The 16,208-nt window shown below is 45.1% G+C and overlaps 1 protein-coding gene across 1 annotated transcript in view; it reads right to left on the bottom strand.

Annotated features, from left to right (window-relative positions):
- Positions 1–6,755: 6,755 nt before the first annotated feature.
- The window catches only part of LOC147441487 (uncharacterized), a 49,924-nt gene continuing 40,471 nt past the window's right edge, over positions 6,756–16,208 (bottom strand). Inside the window, exons 19-23 of the mRNA XM_086483123.1 lie at positions 8,396–8,481; positions 8,250–8,319; positions 7,968–8,142; positions 7,396–7,503; positions 6,756–7,255 (exon numbers count right to left, since the gene is read on the bottom strand). Coding sequence (XP_086339249.1) covers positions 7,188–7,255; positions 7,396–7,503; positions 7,968–8,142; positions 8,250–8,319; positions 8,396–8,481 — 507 coding nt within the window. The 3' untranslated portion in view covers positions 6,756–7,187. The remainder of the gene's footprint in view (positions 7,256–7,395; positions 7,504–7,967; positions 8,143–8,249; positions 8,320–8,395; positions 8,482–16,208) is intronic.

The following is a 16,208-nucleotide window of genomic DNA, read 5'->3' as shown; positions in this document are numbered from 1 at the left end:
TCTCTCTCTCTCTCTCTCTCTCTCTCTTCAAAAATGAGTATATGGAAAGATATTTGTGTCTATTGTTATTCACTCAAAACTTCACATGTTAATTACAACAAGGATTTAGCAAAGGATAAATATGTTAACCACATTAAAAGTTCGTGTTTTAAAAACCCCATCTCCAAGTGTAAAGAGAGGTGAAAGGAGACTTTGGTAAAATCACAGTCGAAGGTGATAGCTCTTGGGGAAAACTATCTGTTTTATCTCACAAAAGTGACACTTACACGATTCTTATTTTAAAAATCCATTTTTCAATTTTATTTTATAAAATGAAGATTTCGTAACAGAAACTCTCCTCTAGTTGGTTGAGAGCGTACTCTCTATATATATATATATGCTTAAAAGCAAAAAACATTAACCTCAAAACTTTTGCTAATCTCAAATGCTAATCTATATTCAAATGCATGCAAGAGGGAGGTGCTCATTCCAACATGCGAGAAGAGTGTATTCAATGATCCTCTCTCTCTCTCTCTCTCTCTCTCTCTCTCTCTCTCTCTCTCTCTCTAAGCTCCCTTTTACTACATTGCACCTTCTCTAGGAATTCAGTTTTGCATATGCAATCACACGTATACATCTACATTCATGAGCACTCACATCCACATCCACATGCTGCTTTATTCCCCCATGTGCATATATGCATCCCTCCTTAGATGCACCCACATATTCATATTGACATACTATGCATACCCATATGAACTCAACATATTGCACATTTGGGCACCCACACACCAATATGAGTTCACATGTCCACAATCACACCCATATGCACTCATTCACATCCAAGCATCAAAAATCACTACACACTCACACATGTTCTCCACTATTCACATAGGCACACATTCACAACCACACACTCGGCCATATGCCATTTCATCTTTTATTTTGAAAATCATGTTTTGTGAGAACTCTAATGTGGCTTAAAAGTGTACCGCACTTCTCTGTCAATGAAGATTTTTACTCTATGAATTTAAATGAGCCCATGTGCACACTTGCACTCACATATGCACCTACCCATAGTCATATGCACCTAAGCACCCACACAAATGCATGCCTCCATTTGCATACACAATGCAATAATCAGGCACACTCAAAAAACCCATGAACCACTTGATCATTCAGCAACACTTGTCGCAACCAATGTTAAATGTTCAATGAAGACTCTGGTATGTCCCTTAGAAAAGTAAACACCAAATTTTTTTGTAAATAAAGAACATCACGCATGGTATTAAATGGTTGGATTAGCTAGTGCATTCTTTCCAGTATTTGAGCCTTAGGGGGGAGAAAGACCAGGATTGAATTGAATCAACCTGGTGTTCGCTCATTTAAACCAATGCCTTTAACATACATGCATCACATACTCTTTTTAAGTGAAAGGTCTTTAAGCACGTACTAAGAAAGCTCTCATCAACATGGGGGGAGTCTCTTGCATCTTTCTCGTCTCACACAAACATCAATGATACTTTTATGCTATATGCAATAGTTTAATGAAACGTGTATTTCAGTTGGAACATCGTAAGTAGGAACACTTGGCCCTATGATCCTAAAATATGCATAATAGCCAATAGCTCTTCTTTGAAAATGTGAAGTTTTCCTCTTCCTAGAGAGAAGCATGCCCAAAATAAAACAAGGCATCTTGAGAGGAAGAAGAGAGTTCTAAAGTCGTAGGAAATTATCCCAAGAGAAGCCGACGAGGAGAATTGAACTCCGGACCTGTTATTCAAGAGACAAACACCAACATTCCCTTTTACTCTGATTAGAGAGAGAAATGAAATGAAATGAACTGATATATTAATGTCTTCAGAAGGCCAAAATGACCTATGAGACCATCAGATACAAAGTGGTGAATCTAATACAATGTCTAAAGTACAAGTACAAAAAGTACTGAAAGTAAAAAATGAAGTGTGAAATGCGAAAATGTAGAGTAGGCCCTCAATGACAATCTGGGTGTCGTGCTAGAATGCCTCTGATCCTCTGTCGAAGTCTCCGTCGATGGAGTGTGCTCCTGTGTCTCGGTCGTGGTCGTCTCGATCTCTCGAGCTCAGTCGCCCTGTCAATGAGGGTGCCTCTGGTATAAATGTGGGTACAACCCTGTGCTGGTGGTTGGTCTCTTGGCTCCCTCGATCCAAAGAAGTTTGTGATCTGCCTCTGCGACTGTCGTACTCCATGTCTCCTCAACAGATTATCTCTATGTCGGTGTAGCTCAAGTAGATATAACTCAAGGCATCTCTGATCCTGATACCTCATGACTCTATCTAGGGGTCCAAAACCTTCCCTGAATAAGCAATGGAAACGCCCTCGTATCTCATAATACACAGTGCAGTGGCATATGTAGTGTAGCTCTGTCTCTGGCTCTCTACCGCATAGTTGACATATCCTACACTCCGGCGGTATCCCTCTGAATCTACCCGTCTCAGTCTCCAGCTGGTGTGAGGATGTGAGAATCTGACCAATAGCACATTGTACACCATGAGACAAATGAGTGTCCATGTAGCTCGGACGAGTCACAAACCCATCTCCCAAAAGTTGGAGAAGGTGCTCTTTGTAGAAAGCCATCTTGGTGCCCAACTCTTGCATCGGCTCTACCCATGTCCTTCTGGTGTCCAACTGTATAAGATCCTGCCGAATCAGTCTAGTGATCTCCATCAGTGTGATTGGTGGGGAGGGTGCATCCAAGGAATATTGAAAGGGAGGCAATCTATCCATGCTGAGACCATGCCTCTGAAACCATGAGGTCATCTGCGCATACCAACATGATGCATCTCCCTGCATCGCTAACTATCTAGAGGACTCAAGAGCCAATCTGGTATATCTACCTCTATGTGTATCCCATAGACTGTGCATAAAGGACACTGATCTGGGAAGAGCCTCAATCTCTATAGGAGGGGCGGCTACCTCCGCTCGAATAATCGCATGTGGTACGGAGGCCTTGGCTCTAATCATCCGGGATATTATAAATACCAAGGGTCTCTCCATGTTCCTCCAACTGTCATGATTCACAGATGGTCCCCACACTTGGACCCCATAAAGCATAGCTGAAGCAACCAAAGTATCAAAGAGCCATAACTTTGTTCGTGGTTCTTGAAACTGAACCTGCGACCTCTCTAGCCCTCCCAATGCCGCATAGGCTCTGGACAGTCTAGTCTCTACTGCTCTCCTCATAGTAAACCTCGGTCCCGTGAATACCACCCCCAGGTATGTATATTCATCTGTGTACTCCACAGTGTCTTGACCATGTACGAGTGTAGGTGCCAATCTCATGACCCACTGTGGTGTGGTGTTAAACACCATAACCTTGGTTTTACCAAGGTTCACAAACAGTCCACTTTCCTCTGCAAAGTTGTGCAATGCATCCAACTGTCTTTGCATGCCCTCTGGCGACTCTGATATCAACACAATATCATCAGCATATAATAATAAAGGGATCCATGTCCCTACTAGCTGAGCGCCTCTGTCACCCTCTCTGTCAATGTAGTCAGAGACCTCATCTACATACATACCAAAAAGTGTAGGGGACAAAGGACACCCCTATTTCACTCCAATAATGGAATGAACAATGTCAGAAATCCCCTCAAGAGTGCGTACCTGGCCAGTCATTGAGTCATATAAAGCCATGATCCCCCATATGATCTCTGTGGATACTCCCAGCTTCAGTAGCCTGTGCATCAATCTGGCCCTCGGCACTGTGTCAAATGCTTTGCGGAAGTCCACAAAGCAACAATATATCCGTCTCCCATGTACCCGACCCTCCTCAATAATAGCTCTGAGTGTAAGAATATGGTCCAAAGTGCAGAAACCCCTCATGAATCCAGCCTGTCATGCTGCTCTTATTCCCTCATTTTGTGCCCATTTACTCAGTTTCTGTTCGAGAATGGATGCATACAACCGTGCCAATGTGTGCCCTATCATAATAATACGGTAGTTCCCTGGCACCGTGGGGTCCCCTGTCTTGAAGAGAGGTATAATAGTAGAGAATCTCCAGGACTCGGGTAGTCCCTCACACATGACACGGTTAAACAACCGCGCAAGAACCTCTAACAGTAAATCTCTAGCATGTATCAAGTGCTCTGCCACCAAACCATCATGATCATATGCCCTCCTAGTCCTCATCCTGTCAATGGCGTTCTTCACCATCTCTCTGGTAAAGAAGGTACTAGTGGCTGGACATGGCTCTAGAGGGTCTGGTAATGGTGGTTGCCCAGGTACTGTATATAATGATGCTGCCTACTGACCCCAAATCTCGGGAGAGGTAATCACTGGAGGAGGTGAGTGCTCATGGAAGAGACGCAAGGCATCACCTGAACCTCGACTCAAAAAGAGCTGACACAAATCACGTTCCATCTGGGCTAAAAAGGTCGGCTTCTTCCGTCGCACAAAACGCCGAAGGGCAATCTGAGACTGTCTATATGTAATGACTAGCTCGCTCTGAATTTGAACTCTCATCTCTCTCCACTCCTCATCATACCAACTATTTTGAGGCATGTTCCCAGAACGTCTTCTCTGATCGAGTTGAGTGTGTGGGTATGCCTCTGCTACTGCCCCATGCAAGATCTCCGTCAATAAAGTGGTGATCTCCTCCACTGTATATACAGGCTTGGCTGCCCACATCCGTCTGTAAATCTCTTCCACATAAATTGAATCCGTCTCAAGTGCAATAGTATACCGTGTGTGTGCAATCCTCCATGGTGGTGTCTGAGAGGCCCTATATTGGAAAGAGACTGAAAAAGTCAGGAGAGCATGGTCCACTACTACTCCAACAGGACTGAGATCCTGAATATGAGAGATGAAGCTCGGTGAAGTCATGACATAGTCCACTGTACTGGCCCCATGTCTGTGTGGAAGGCATGTGAATCCCCCAGACGAAGGAAAAATCCCTAGACCATTAAGTAGGGCCAGACCATGTGTAGTCGTCATCTCCATGAGATATCTCCCATACTCTGTGTGTTCTATATCCTGTGAGTGTTTGTCAAGCCCCATCTCCGATATATCCATCTCTCTAAACATCTCCTCCGAGGTATCATAAAATACCGTTTGGGAGTTGGCCGTCCTGGCATTAAAGTCTCCCAAGAGAATGATATCTCCATCTCTAGAGAACTCCCATATGTCATCATCAAGTATAGAGAAAGGGGATTGCCCTCTAGGTGAGGTATAGACTTATGTGCTAGGGGGAAAGTAACATATAGCAATGTATAAGAATCTGCCTGTCTCAACTCTGAGTCTCACCCACATGTATCTCGCCTTGTCATCTCTCCGGACAATCGGCTGCAACCTCCTTGAATAAGACTGCTACCCCTCCTGAACCTCAACTCCCATGCTGGGATCTAGCGTCTGGCCGACAAGCTGTCTCCCATAAATAACCAGTCACACTTGGCATCAATTGCCCAGATTTATGATGTGTCTGAGTAAAAGACAATGTCTCTATCTCTGAAGCGATCCTCAAAGGCACCCACATCTAGCCTATATGATCCATTACAATTCCATGCCGCCATAGAGAGTGTGGTCCCATATATCTCGCACCGTCATGCTGTGCGTTTTTCCAAAACCACTACTTTCCCTCCTCTATAAAAGGCAATTTTTCCCTTCTCCCTTGCTACCTTGATCTCTGGCATAAACTCTTGCATATGTGCTATTTGTGCTAAAGTAAGGTCATCCCCCATAAATGTTCCAATTTTCGCCAAGTGCTGGTCTCTTCTTTAGGAATTCCCTCCTTGTTTCCAAAGTCGGGAAACGCAAAATAAGTGCTCTCTTTGACGTTTCCCTTCTCATGCACTCCCTTCTTTCCTACTCTCCAAGCACCTGTGTGCATAGGTTCCGGAATGCCCATGCACTGCAAGAGTTCCTTCCCTTCGTCTTCTACAATTTTGGTGTCTATGATACCAGTAATACGCACATGGAGGGCTCTAGTCCTCCTCTTCTGTTCCTCCTCAATGGTCATATTGAAGATGGTAGAAGTCTGTGCGGCTTCTGGCATCCGGGCCTTTTCTTTCTTTGCACCTTCAATCCATTTTTTTGCTTCGTCAACTTTCTCCTGTGTATTAAAAAAGCACTCCGTCCATGAGGAAGCCTCTTTCGAGTTTTGTTCTTCCCCTTCGAGCAAAATTTTCACTTGCTCCTTAATATCTTCGAGCTCCTTTAACATCGAGGGCTGATTTCCCCCTTCCGTTTTGGGCATAATTTTGCAAGCTGCAAGTTCTCCTTTAAGCTCTTCTTTAAGTTCCCCTTTAAGAGTGAGAGAGAGAGAGAGAGAGAGAGAGAGAGAGAGAGAGAGAGAGAGAGAACATACCTCTACAACATTCAAGGATGCTCCGCTCTACACGCACAAATTCCCTCAACATACACCCTCCTTTCTACTTGAAGGCATTGACCGATAAAATGCATAGTGTGGAGATGTTTGCCCCCCCCCTCCGCCCTCCCCCCACTTTCATTGCTGGAAACTCACACTCGACACTTACCATGCATAAAGAACTTGATTGCTTGAAACTTGATTTAACCCATTTAAAATCTTTTTAGTAAATTTCAATGCATCTGGTATCCATTTGTGGAGTTGTGAAACTTCAGATCTACATGATAATTGCTTTTAGTGCTCTTCCTAAACCTTGAAAATATCAAAGAGCACGTTGACAAACATTCCACCCCCAACTTCAAGAAACACAGACAAGCCGTAATTTTGCTATGAGAGAGCAACATTTAATAGCATCACTTAGGGAGCTAGATGCTGAGAAAAACTCACAAAATTCCCATTACTGCCATATTCTATCTCCTGCTTTTGAAGGAATTTTTGACCTTCACATCCAAAGTACAAAGTGGACACTAAGTTTCAATATAGTCGACCAATGTTTTGTGAGGATCAATACAGATCCCTTTTTACCAAAAATAATACATTATACAGATATTGATGAGAACCTCTCCTAAACAAATATAGGTAAGGCTGCTGAAAAACTCTAAACTGTGGGACGCCTATGGGCACACCGCCTGCAAAACTTGCTTCGCTCTCTTCATCATCTGAGCATGCTCCATACAAGCTCAGGTCCGGTGCATTATCATGTCTAGTGGAAAAAGACAGTTGCACATGCTAGGTTTTGTATGGATAGAATGAGAGACTAAATGCCAATCAGTGCAAAATTGGCTGCATACCCCTGCTGGGTATTTCACAGCTCAGGAAAGACCGATTGACCAAAGGGGTAGAGCCTCTGAAGATGCATGCCAATATGATGCTCTTAAATATTTAAGAGAAATATTCGAGCCATTCAGGCGATCGTTGTGTAGATATTCGCACCAAAAACGTGGGTATGAGAATACGAGATACGTGCAATCCATGTTGTCACACTGACCCATTTGAAATAACCACCTGGGTACCTTTCAATGTGTCCCTTGTTAGATGCCCATTGCATGGACAAGTAGGTTTCCCTGTTTTGTGCCCACTCAAGTACGCGCTTAAGCCGCCTGCAGCAGCCAGTATAAACCCTGACCGACACAAATATCTGAGTGAGATAATTTGCATTATGAAAGGAGAAAGGTTAGAAAAGTCTGCACTTACGCATTTTAAGACAGGCTAAAAACACACAAAGACACAAAAGCAAGGCGCACAAGAAAACGGACAAAGAAGAAAAACTAAATCCAAGTGAGATACAATTTGCATTATGAAAGGAAAATGGAATTTCAAGTATACCTTTGTAAGGTATAAGGAATTTTATACCTCATAAGGTATAAGATATATACCTTCATAAGGTCAGAAAAGTCTGAACCTATGCATTATAAGGCAGGCTAAAACACTCACAAAAACACAAAAGCAAGGCACACAAGACAACGAAGAAAAATTAAATCACCTTATTTGTTGCTAAACCAAAAAAAAATTTTAAAGGATAACAACAAAGCATACTTTAAAAAAGGCTTAGGCTAAGAAAATAATTTCATGGTTAAAAGCCAACCTAGAAAAACTGGCGTTGGCTTTCCAGGCCTCGACTTGAACTCTGGATGGAACTGGACCCCGACGAAGTACGGATGATCAGGAATTTCGACTATTTCCATGCGTCGCCCAGTCTCATCTTTCCCAACAAAGTGTAGACCAGCTGCTTCAAGCTTCTCGATCATATCTGGATTAACCTGCATTTCACAAAACACCATAATATGGCAGCCCCTTCTGAGTCTTAACTCCATGAAATACAATTAGCATCACAAGGACCTGCTTGAGTTTATTAAAGAAAACTCACTTCATATCTATGTCGATGACGTTCCTCCACATAGGATTTTCCGTCACCATGGTGCCCTTCCAGCTTATAACTTCAAGCACACAAAAGTGTTAAGACAGGACAGGTTTCACAATTATATCTGCCTTTTGCTAGCAAACACATCTTACAGCTTTGCAGTGAGGCAGTCAGCAGTTGTAAAATAAGTTTTCCTTGCTCCCAGACGCATAGTCCCACCCATGTGAGTCTTTGATACCTGACAATACGCATCAAAATGCTGAAAAAGTCAAGCAACAAAGCAGTAACTGACGTACAGAGAGAAATGGGGTACAAAATAAAAATGAAGTAAAGAGAAAAACTAAAATCATCATCATCATCAATGCCCGAGGATGCCCGGCGTTGGGCATTGTCCGAAAAAGTAACGCATCGGTCGCTAAAGAGCATCGTCAATGTCCGTGTCTGTAATAGTCGTACTGGACGTCTCCCATGTCGTGCTAGAATAGTCTTGATCCTCAGATGGAGCTTCCATCAATGTCGTGGTCGCCCTCGTAGACGTGGGCGTCTAGCTCTCCCGCACTCAATGACTCTGTCAACTAATATAGGTATAGGTGGGCTCTGAAGTCTGTTGTGAAGCTTGCACGTCTGACTTCCGAGTCCCTGCTCTAAAGAAGTCAGTGATCTCCCTCTATGAATGTCTCCCACTGCCTGGTCTCCTCAAGAGACTCTCCCTGCGTCTGCACAGCTCTAGAAAAAACAACCGGAGGCATCTCTGATCCTGATATCTCATGACTCTTAGCCAACAGTCCAAAGCCTCTCTGAATAGATAATGAAGGCGGCCTCGTATCTCATAGTATACCGGACAATGACAAATGTGATATAGCTCTTTCTCTGGCTCTATATGACACAACTGGCAAATCCTGGCATCTGCTGGTACTCTCCTAAATCTGTCAGTCTCAATCTCTAACTGATGCGATGATGTGCGCATCTGACCAATAGCACATTGTGTCCCATGGGACAAATCAGTGTCCATATAGGCCGGTCTGATCACATATCCACCCTCTGTTAGTTGGAGAAGATGCTCTCTATAGAAAGCCATCTTTTTACAACTATTAGAGGCCAAAATCGGTCTATGAGACAAATCAAATATACATGTGTGTCCTCTATCTCTCGGGAAAGGACAAAAGTACAAAGTAGAGAGGAAGGGAGTGATCTATGGGAGAGAAATGAAATGAAATGAAATGTTATAATAACGCTTTCAAAAGGCCAAAGTGACCTATGAGACCAGAACGTTACAATGTGTGGATCTGATACAAAGTCAGAGCAACAAAATGAAATGACAAAATGACAAAAGAAAAATACTATGGAATCCTAAACTGGTAGGTGTGAACTAAGCAGCTAGCTGGGATAGCTAAATCACAAGAGATCCAACATTGGTCGCTGGCAGATCTCATCAATCTCCTCCATGGTCAGCAATCTGACCGGGCGTCGTGCATGTCGGGCCAAAGTAGTCCAAATCCTCTGATGTAGCCTCCGTCGATGCTGTGTAGTCCTCCGTAGTCGTGGGCGTCTGGATCTCCCCAGCTCAATCGCTCGGTCGATCAGTGTGCCTCTCGTGTGAGGCGACAAGCTCTGCTCTGGTAGTAGCTCCTCCGGGTGTCTAGTGTCTGTTCTAAATAAGTATGTGATGTGTCTTTGAGATTGGCTAGCCTCTCCTCTCATCAGGCTCTCTCTGTGTCTGCGCAGCTCAAGCAGAAACAAACCCAAGAATCTCTGATGCACGTACCTCATGACTTTGGAGAGTGGTCCAAAGCCCTCTCTGAACAAGCAATGGAAGCGGCCTCGTATCTCGTAGTAGACGGGGCATGTGTAGTGCAACTCTATCTCAGGCTCCATGTCACACAGGGGGCATGTCTCCAAAGGTCGCCCTGGCTCCTCAATGCATAGGCGTCTATAGATCCCGTCTATGTATACAGAATCCGTTTCCCGCGTAAAGGTGTAGCGAGTAGGGCCTGCTACCCATGGCATGTGTGCTACACTGAACTGGAAAGAGATAGTCAACGACACAAGAGCATGATCCATTGCAACCCCAACAGGTTTGGGCCCAACTATGAGATCCTAGATACTAGAGATGAGGCTCGGCTGTGCCATGAGATAATCCACTGTGTTGGCTCCATGTCTGTGTGGAAAGCATGTGAAACCTCCCACAACGGGAAATCTCTGTAGGCCATTCAAGATGGCCAATCCATGTGTAGTCTCCATGTCTATCAAGTGCCGTCCATACTCAGTATGCTCCCTATCCTGTGATAGTCTGGATAGGCCCGTCTCTGCAACATCCAACTCTCTCAGCATCTCCTTTGAAGTATCATAAAATACTATCTGATGATGGGCAGTCCTAGCATTGAAGTCCCCTAGAATGATAATGTCACCATCTCTAGAGAACTCCCATATGTCATCATTCAAAATAGAGAAGGGGGACTGTCCTCTGGGTGGTACATATACTGACATACTCAAGGGAAAGTAGCAAATTGCATGTAAACATATTTGCATGTCTCTGCTCTCAATCTCACCCACATGTATCTAGCTTGCTCATCCTTGCGGGCTATATGTATCAATGGTTGCAACTCCTCCCTGAATAACACTGCCACTCCTCCTGAGCCCCACACTTTGTGCTCTGATTGTGTCTTCTATCTACAGGCTATCCCCCATCTGTATCCACTAATGTGAGGCATAGACTGCCTAGGGGCCTGATGCGTCTCAGAGTAGAAGATGATGTCTCTCCCGATAAAACTCTCCTCGAAAGCACCCACATCAAGGCGCATAGATCCATTACAATTCCAAGTAGCAAGTTTGAGTGTGGTCCCATAAACCTCACACTGTCATGTGGAGCGCCGCTCCAATATTACCACTCTTCCATTTTGGTAAAAAGCAATCCTACCTTTTTCCCTTGCCGCTCTAATCTCTGGCATTACCTCCTACATATGGGCAATTTGTGAGAGGGTAAGGTCATCCCCGAGAAAGATACCCGTCTTCTTAAGAGTTGGTCTTTTCTTCAAAAATTCCTTCGCTTCCATGGATGGAAAACGAAAAATGAGTGCCCTTTCTTTCGAGGTTTCCCCTTTTCTCCCATTTTTCTTGTTGCCCACTCTCCAAGCTCTTGTGTGCATCGGTTGCGATTGATCAAAAATGAGTGCCCTTTCTTTCGAGGTTTCCCCCTTTCTCCCATTTTTCTTGTTGCCCACTCTCCAAGCTCTTGTGTGCAGCGGTTGCGATTGATCTTGTTAATGGTTTCGGTCATATCTTCTTTGCACTTTTGAATTGCATCTTCTAAGGGGTCGAGCTTATCATTCTGCTTCCTCATATTTGGTCGTTGCCAGAAACGAGAGGAATTTTGCGACGGAAGGAGACCACACTACACTCACAAGTGCTTCCACATTATGCATACATGTTCTCCCACATTAAGCATACATGGCATATATTTTCTGCAATTTCTGCAAATTACAAGAAAAGCCCGCTTTCTGCAAATTCTGCAGTCCTTGCAAACAAAAACCAAACAAACAAAATTGAATTTCGAATTTGCTGTCTTTTGCCTTCTGTTGTACGTAGCCGGGGGGGGGGGGGAGGGAGGGGGGCTACACGGAGAGCGCGAGGGGGACAGGGCTGGGGGAGGGGGGGAGGCTGGGCAGGAGGCAACGGAGAAAGAGAGAGAGAGAGAGAGAGAGAGAGAGAGAGAGAGAGAGAGAGAGAGAGAGAGAGAGAGGGGGGGGTGGGGGCGAGGCTGCAAGGGGAGCGCGAGGGGGGGGGGGGGGGGGGGGGGGGGGGAGAGAGAGAGAGAGAGAGAGAGAGATGAAATGAAATGTAATATTAACGTCTTCAAAAGGCCAAAATGACCTACGAGACCAAAAGGTTACATGTGGTGAATCTAATACCAGGTCTGGGTACAAAAAGTACAAAGAACTGAAAAGAAAATAGTGGGTACGGGTGGGGTGAAAGCTAATACAAGGGGAATACAAAGGGTGAGTTGATCCAATGGAGCTCTCTGACAGTCGAGGCATCATATACATATACATCAGTATCCAAAAGGCTATATAGATTCAATGTCCTCCAAGGTAGGCACTCTGTCAGGACGGCTCCTATGTCGCGCCAGTATGGTATGGATCCTCTGTCGCAGTCTGCATCGATGTCGAGAGGACCCCCTCATCCGTGAGCGACGGGACCGCCCCAACTATATCGTCCGATCAAGCAGTATGCCTCTGATGCCTCTGGTGTTGTTATGCTATTGAGGCTGCTCAGACTCCTCTATCTGTGACTAAAAGAAATCTGTAATCTTTCGCCGTTGTTGGATCTCTCTCATTGTGCCCCTCTTCAAGAGGTCCTCTCTGTGTTTGCAAATCTCCAGTAAGCATAATCCCAGGCATCTCTGATCTTGGTATCTCATGACTCTAAAAAGTGGCCCAAAACCCTCTTTGAATAGACAGTGAAAGCGGCCTCGTATCTCATAGTATACTGGGCAGTGACATATGTAATGTAGCCCCGTCTCTGGCTCCATCTGGCACACTAAACAAATCTTGGACTCAGCGGGTACTCTAAATCTACATGTCTCAATCTCTAGTTGATGTGAGGATGTGCGTATCTGACCAATAGCACATCGTATCCCGTGGGATAGATGAGTGTCCATGTATCCTCGTCTAGTCACAAAACCATCCTCCGTGAGTTGGAGAAGATGCTCTCTATAGAAAGTCATCTTCGTACCTAGCTCATGTGTAGGTTGTATCCATGTCCTCTTCGTATCCAACTAAATCAAGTCCTATCTGATGAGCCAGGTAATCTCTGCCCTAGTGAGGGGGATGGAGGGTGCATCCAGAGAGTACTGGAATGGAGGTAGCCGGTCCATACTAAAGCCATGTAACTGAAACCAACATGCCATCTCTGCATACCAACATGATCTATCTCCCTACAATGCCTGTTGTTGTGAAGACTCTAGTGCTAATCAAGCATAGCTGTCTCTAGAGAGAGCCCAAGTACTATGCATAAATAATGAAACTCATCGAGTGAGTACCAATGGAAGAGCAGCGAGCTCCGCCCTAGTAATGTCATGTGGTACTGAGGCCTTGGCCCTAATCATCCGGGAAATCATAGACACCAAGGACTTCTCCATACATCTCCATCCATCAGTACTGCCAGCTCTGTTATGATGATCAACTGAGGGGCCCCATATCTCCACTCCGTACAGTATGGCCGAAGTGACCAAAGTGTCAAAGAGCCAAAGCTTTGTCCGAAGTTCGTGGAACTGAACCTGCGGACATATCCTCTCAAGTCTCTCCAATGTTGCATAGGCTCTGGTCAATCGCGTATCTGTTGCACGCCTCAGGGAAAATATTGGACCACTAAAAACCACCCCAAGATAAGTGTATGTATTTGCATACTCCACTCTCTCTCGACCATATGTAAAAGTGGGGGCGGATCTCCTTATCCACTACGCCATGGTGTTAAAACACCATTACCTTGGTCTTACCAAGGTTCACAGACAATCCACTGTCCCATGCAAATACCTGCAATGCATCCAAATGACGTTGCATCCCCTCTGGAGAGTCTGAGATCAGCACAATATCATCAGCATATAATAGCAACGGAATCCATGTCCCTGCAAGCTGAGCACCTCTATCACCCTCTGCATGTACATAATCTGAAAACTCATCTACATAAACCCCAAAGAGAGTCCAAGATAGGGGACAATCCTGCTTCACCCTCAATGGTGGAGTGAACCATGTCGGACAAGCCTTGAGTAGTGCGTACCTATCCTACCACTGTCCTGTATAAAGCTAAGATCCCCCAGATCAGCTCTGTGGGCACCCCCATCTCTTGCAATTTGCATATGAATCTGGCTCGTGGCATTGTATCAAAGGCTTTGCGAAAATCCACAAAGCTACAATATATCCTCCAGCCATGGTGTCTACCCTCCTCAATAATGGCTCAGAGTGTCAAAATCTGGTCAAGAGTTGAGAAGCCTCTCCTGAACCCTGCCTGTCCTGCTGCCCGTATGCCCTCTCTCTTTGCCCATCCACTCAACTCATGCTCCAGAATTGATGCATATAGCCTAGCCAGAGTGTGACCAACCATGATGGTTCGGTAATTCCCGAGAAGCATAGGATCTCTCGACTTGAAGATAGCATATCTCGGGCATGGATAAAGTGCTCTGCTACAAAGACCATCATGATCATGTGCTCTTCCTGTCTTCATCTTGTCAATGGCTTTCCTTACCCTCTCAAGGGTAAAGAAAGTACATGTTTCTAGGCATGCCTCTGAAGGGTCAGGCAAAGGTGGCTGCCCCAATGCTGTATAGAGAGATGTAGCATATTCCCTCCATGTCTCTGTGGAAGTGATGGCTTGCGGTGGAGAGTGTTCATTGAAAAGCCTCCATGTCTCACTAGAGTCCTGACTCATAAACAACTGATACAAATCACACTCTAGTTGAGATAGGTAAGCCCTCTTCTTTCGTCGCACTAGGTGGCAAAAGATAATCCGTGATTGTCTGTGTAGTAGTACCCATGAGCACCTCCCTCTGTAATCTGATCCTCGTCTCTCTACAATCCTCATCATACCAATTGTTTTGAGGCATGCTCCCATATCGTCTGCGTGTAGGCTGGCTGTGGGGATACGCCTCCGATGCTGCATCGTGAAGCGTCTTTGTCAGAATCTGGGTGAGCTCGTCTAGTGGTCATCCTGGCTATTGAGTGCATAGCTTCCTAAATATCTCATCAATGTACATTGGATCCGTCTCCCTCATGAAGGTATACCGAGTACGTGTGGAGGCCTCTCCCAATGGAGCTGTATTGAACTGAAACGATAGTGAAAAACAAGATAGCATGATCAACTGCTACCCCAACTAGCCTAGTTCCCACCATGAAATCCTGAAAGGAAGGAACGAGTCCTGGCGGAGCCATAACATAATCCACTATACTAGCGTTGAAACCGGCCCGTGGGGCGGTAGGCGTTGGCTTTCACCCGAAATTCTTTACTTTAGACACACACACAGAGCACTTTGCAAAGGAGACCTGTAACGGGAATTAACACACACGGCTCGGAAGCTAGAATGCTCCGAGCAGACGCCGACAACCTGTAGGCCCCAAAATTGGCGCCCCTTTCGGTATTTCTTTATTCTTTAGGAGGGTAAAGTACAAAGAAGAGTCCTGGGAATCCTTTGACTCTATCCCACTAGATACCGCCTGTTTTGGCCAAATTTCGGCAAATTAACAACCCCTAAACTTGCGCGAAACCAATTCCCCTGCTAGAACTCGCTTCTACTGGCGTATACCCTCTGATTCCTGCCCAAAAACGGTAAATTCAGCACGCTGTATTTACTGGTTTTTGCCCTGTTTTCAGCCCCAAACAGTCCCCTAACGGTCCTCTGCCAGTGGGGCACGATTCCCAAAGGTCTTGGCGTCCGTATGGCTGAAAAACAGTAAAATTACAGCACATACACAGCGCTGATTTTGCACCTGTATGGTGAGGTTATGACCCTCACCAATGCCTGCTTTGGAGTAGCAGCTAGCTACCCCTGTTCCTGCTCAAGGAGGCTCTTGCCTCAGCACAAAAGCATGAACCCACACAACTGTACATCAGTCAAATGAGGAGCCCTCTTGTGGGGCATCACATAACTGCACGTAGGGGAGAGAGAGAGCAGTGTTTAGTGTGCAAGGCATCACTCCTAGCACCACACTGTACATGAGAGGGAAAGGAAGCACTCCATAGCTCTTAACCTGTGACAAATTTCAAATGAAGGCCTCTCCCAGCTTAAAAATCAGCGCCCATTTTTTTGTAGGAGGAAAGTTCATGAAAATGTGACACTTGGCGCATTTACAAGCATTTTCCCGTCTCAAGTTCGCCGCTTAAAAATATCCTGACCAGTTGCCCAGTTGACTTCGCGGCAGAGTTGTAAAATGTTCCCCTAGTCATACCTGAGGTAATGACGCGAACACATTTCAC

Source organism: Adiantum capillus-veneris, chromosome 15, assembly GCF_014529385.1.
Source record: "Adiantum capillus-veneris isolate H3 chromosome 15, ASM1452938v2, whole genome shotgun sequence".
Classification (NCBI taxonomy): domain Eukaryota; kingdom Viridiplantae; phylum Streptophyta; class Polypodiopsida; order Polypodiales; family Pteridaceae; genus Adiantum; species Adiantum capillus-veneris.
Note: the sequence above shows the minus strand (reverse complement) of the source record. Positions and strands in the feature narration are given on the sequence as shown.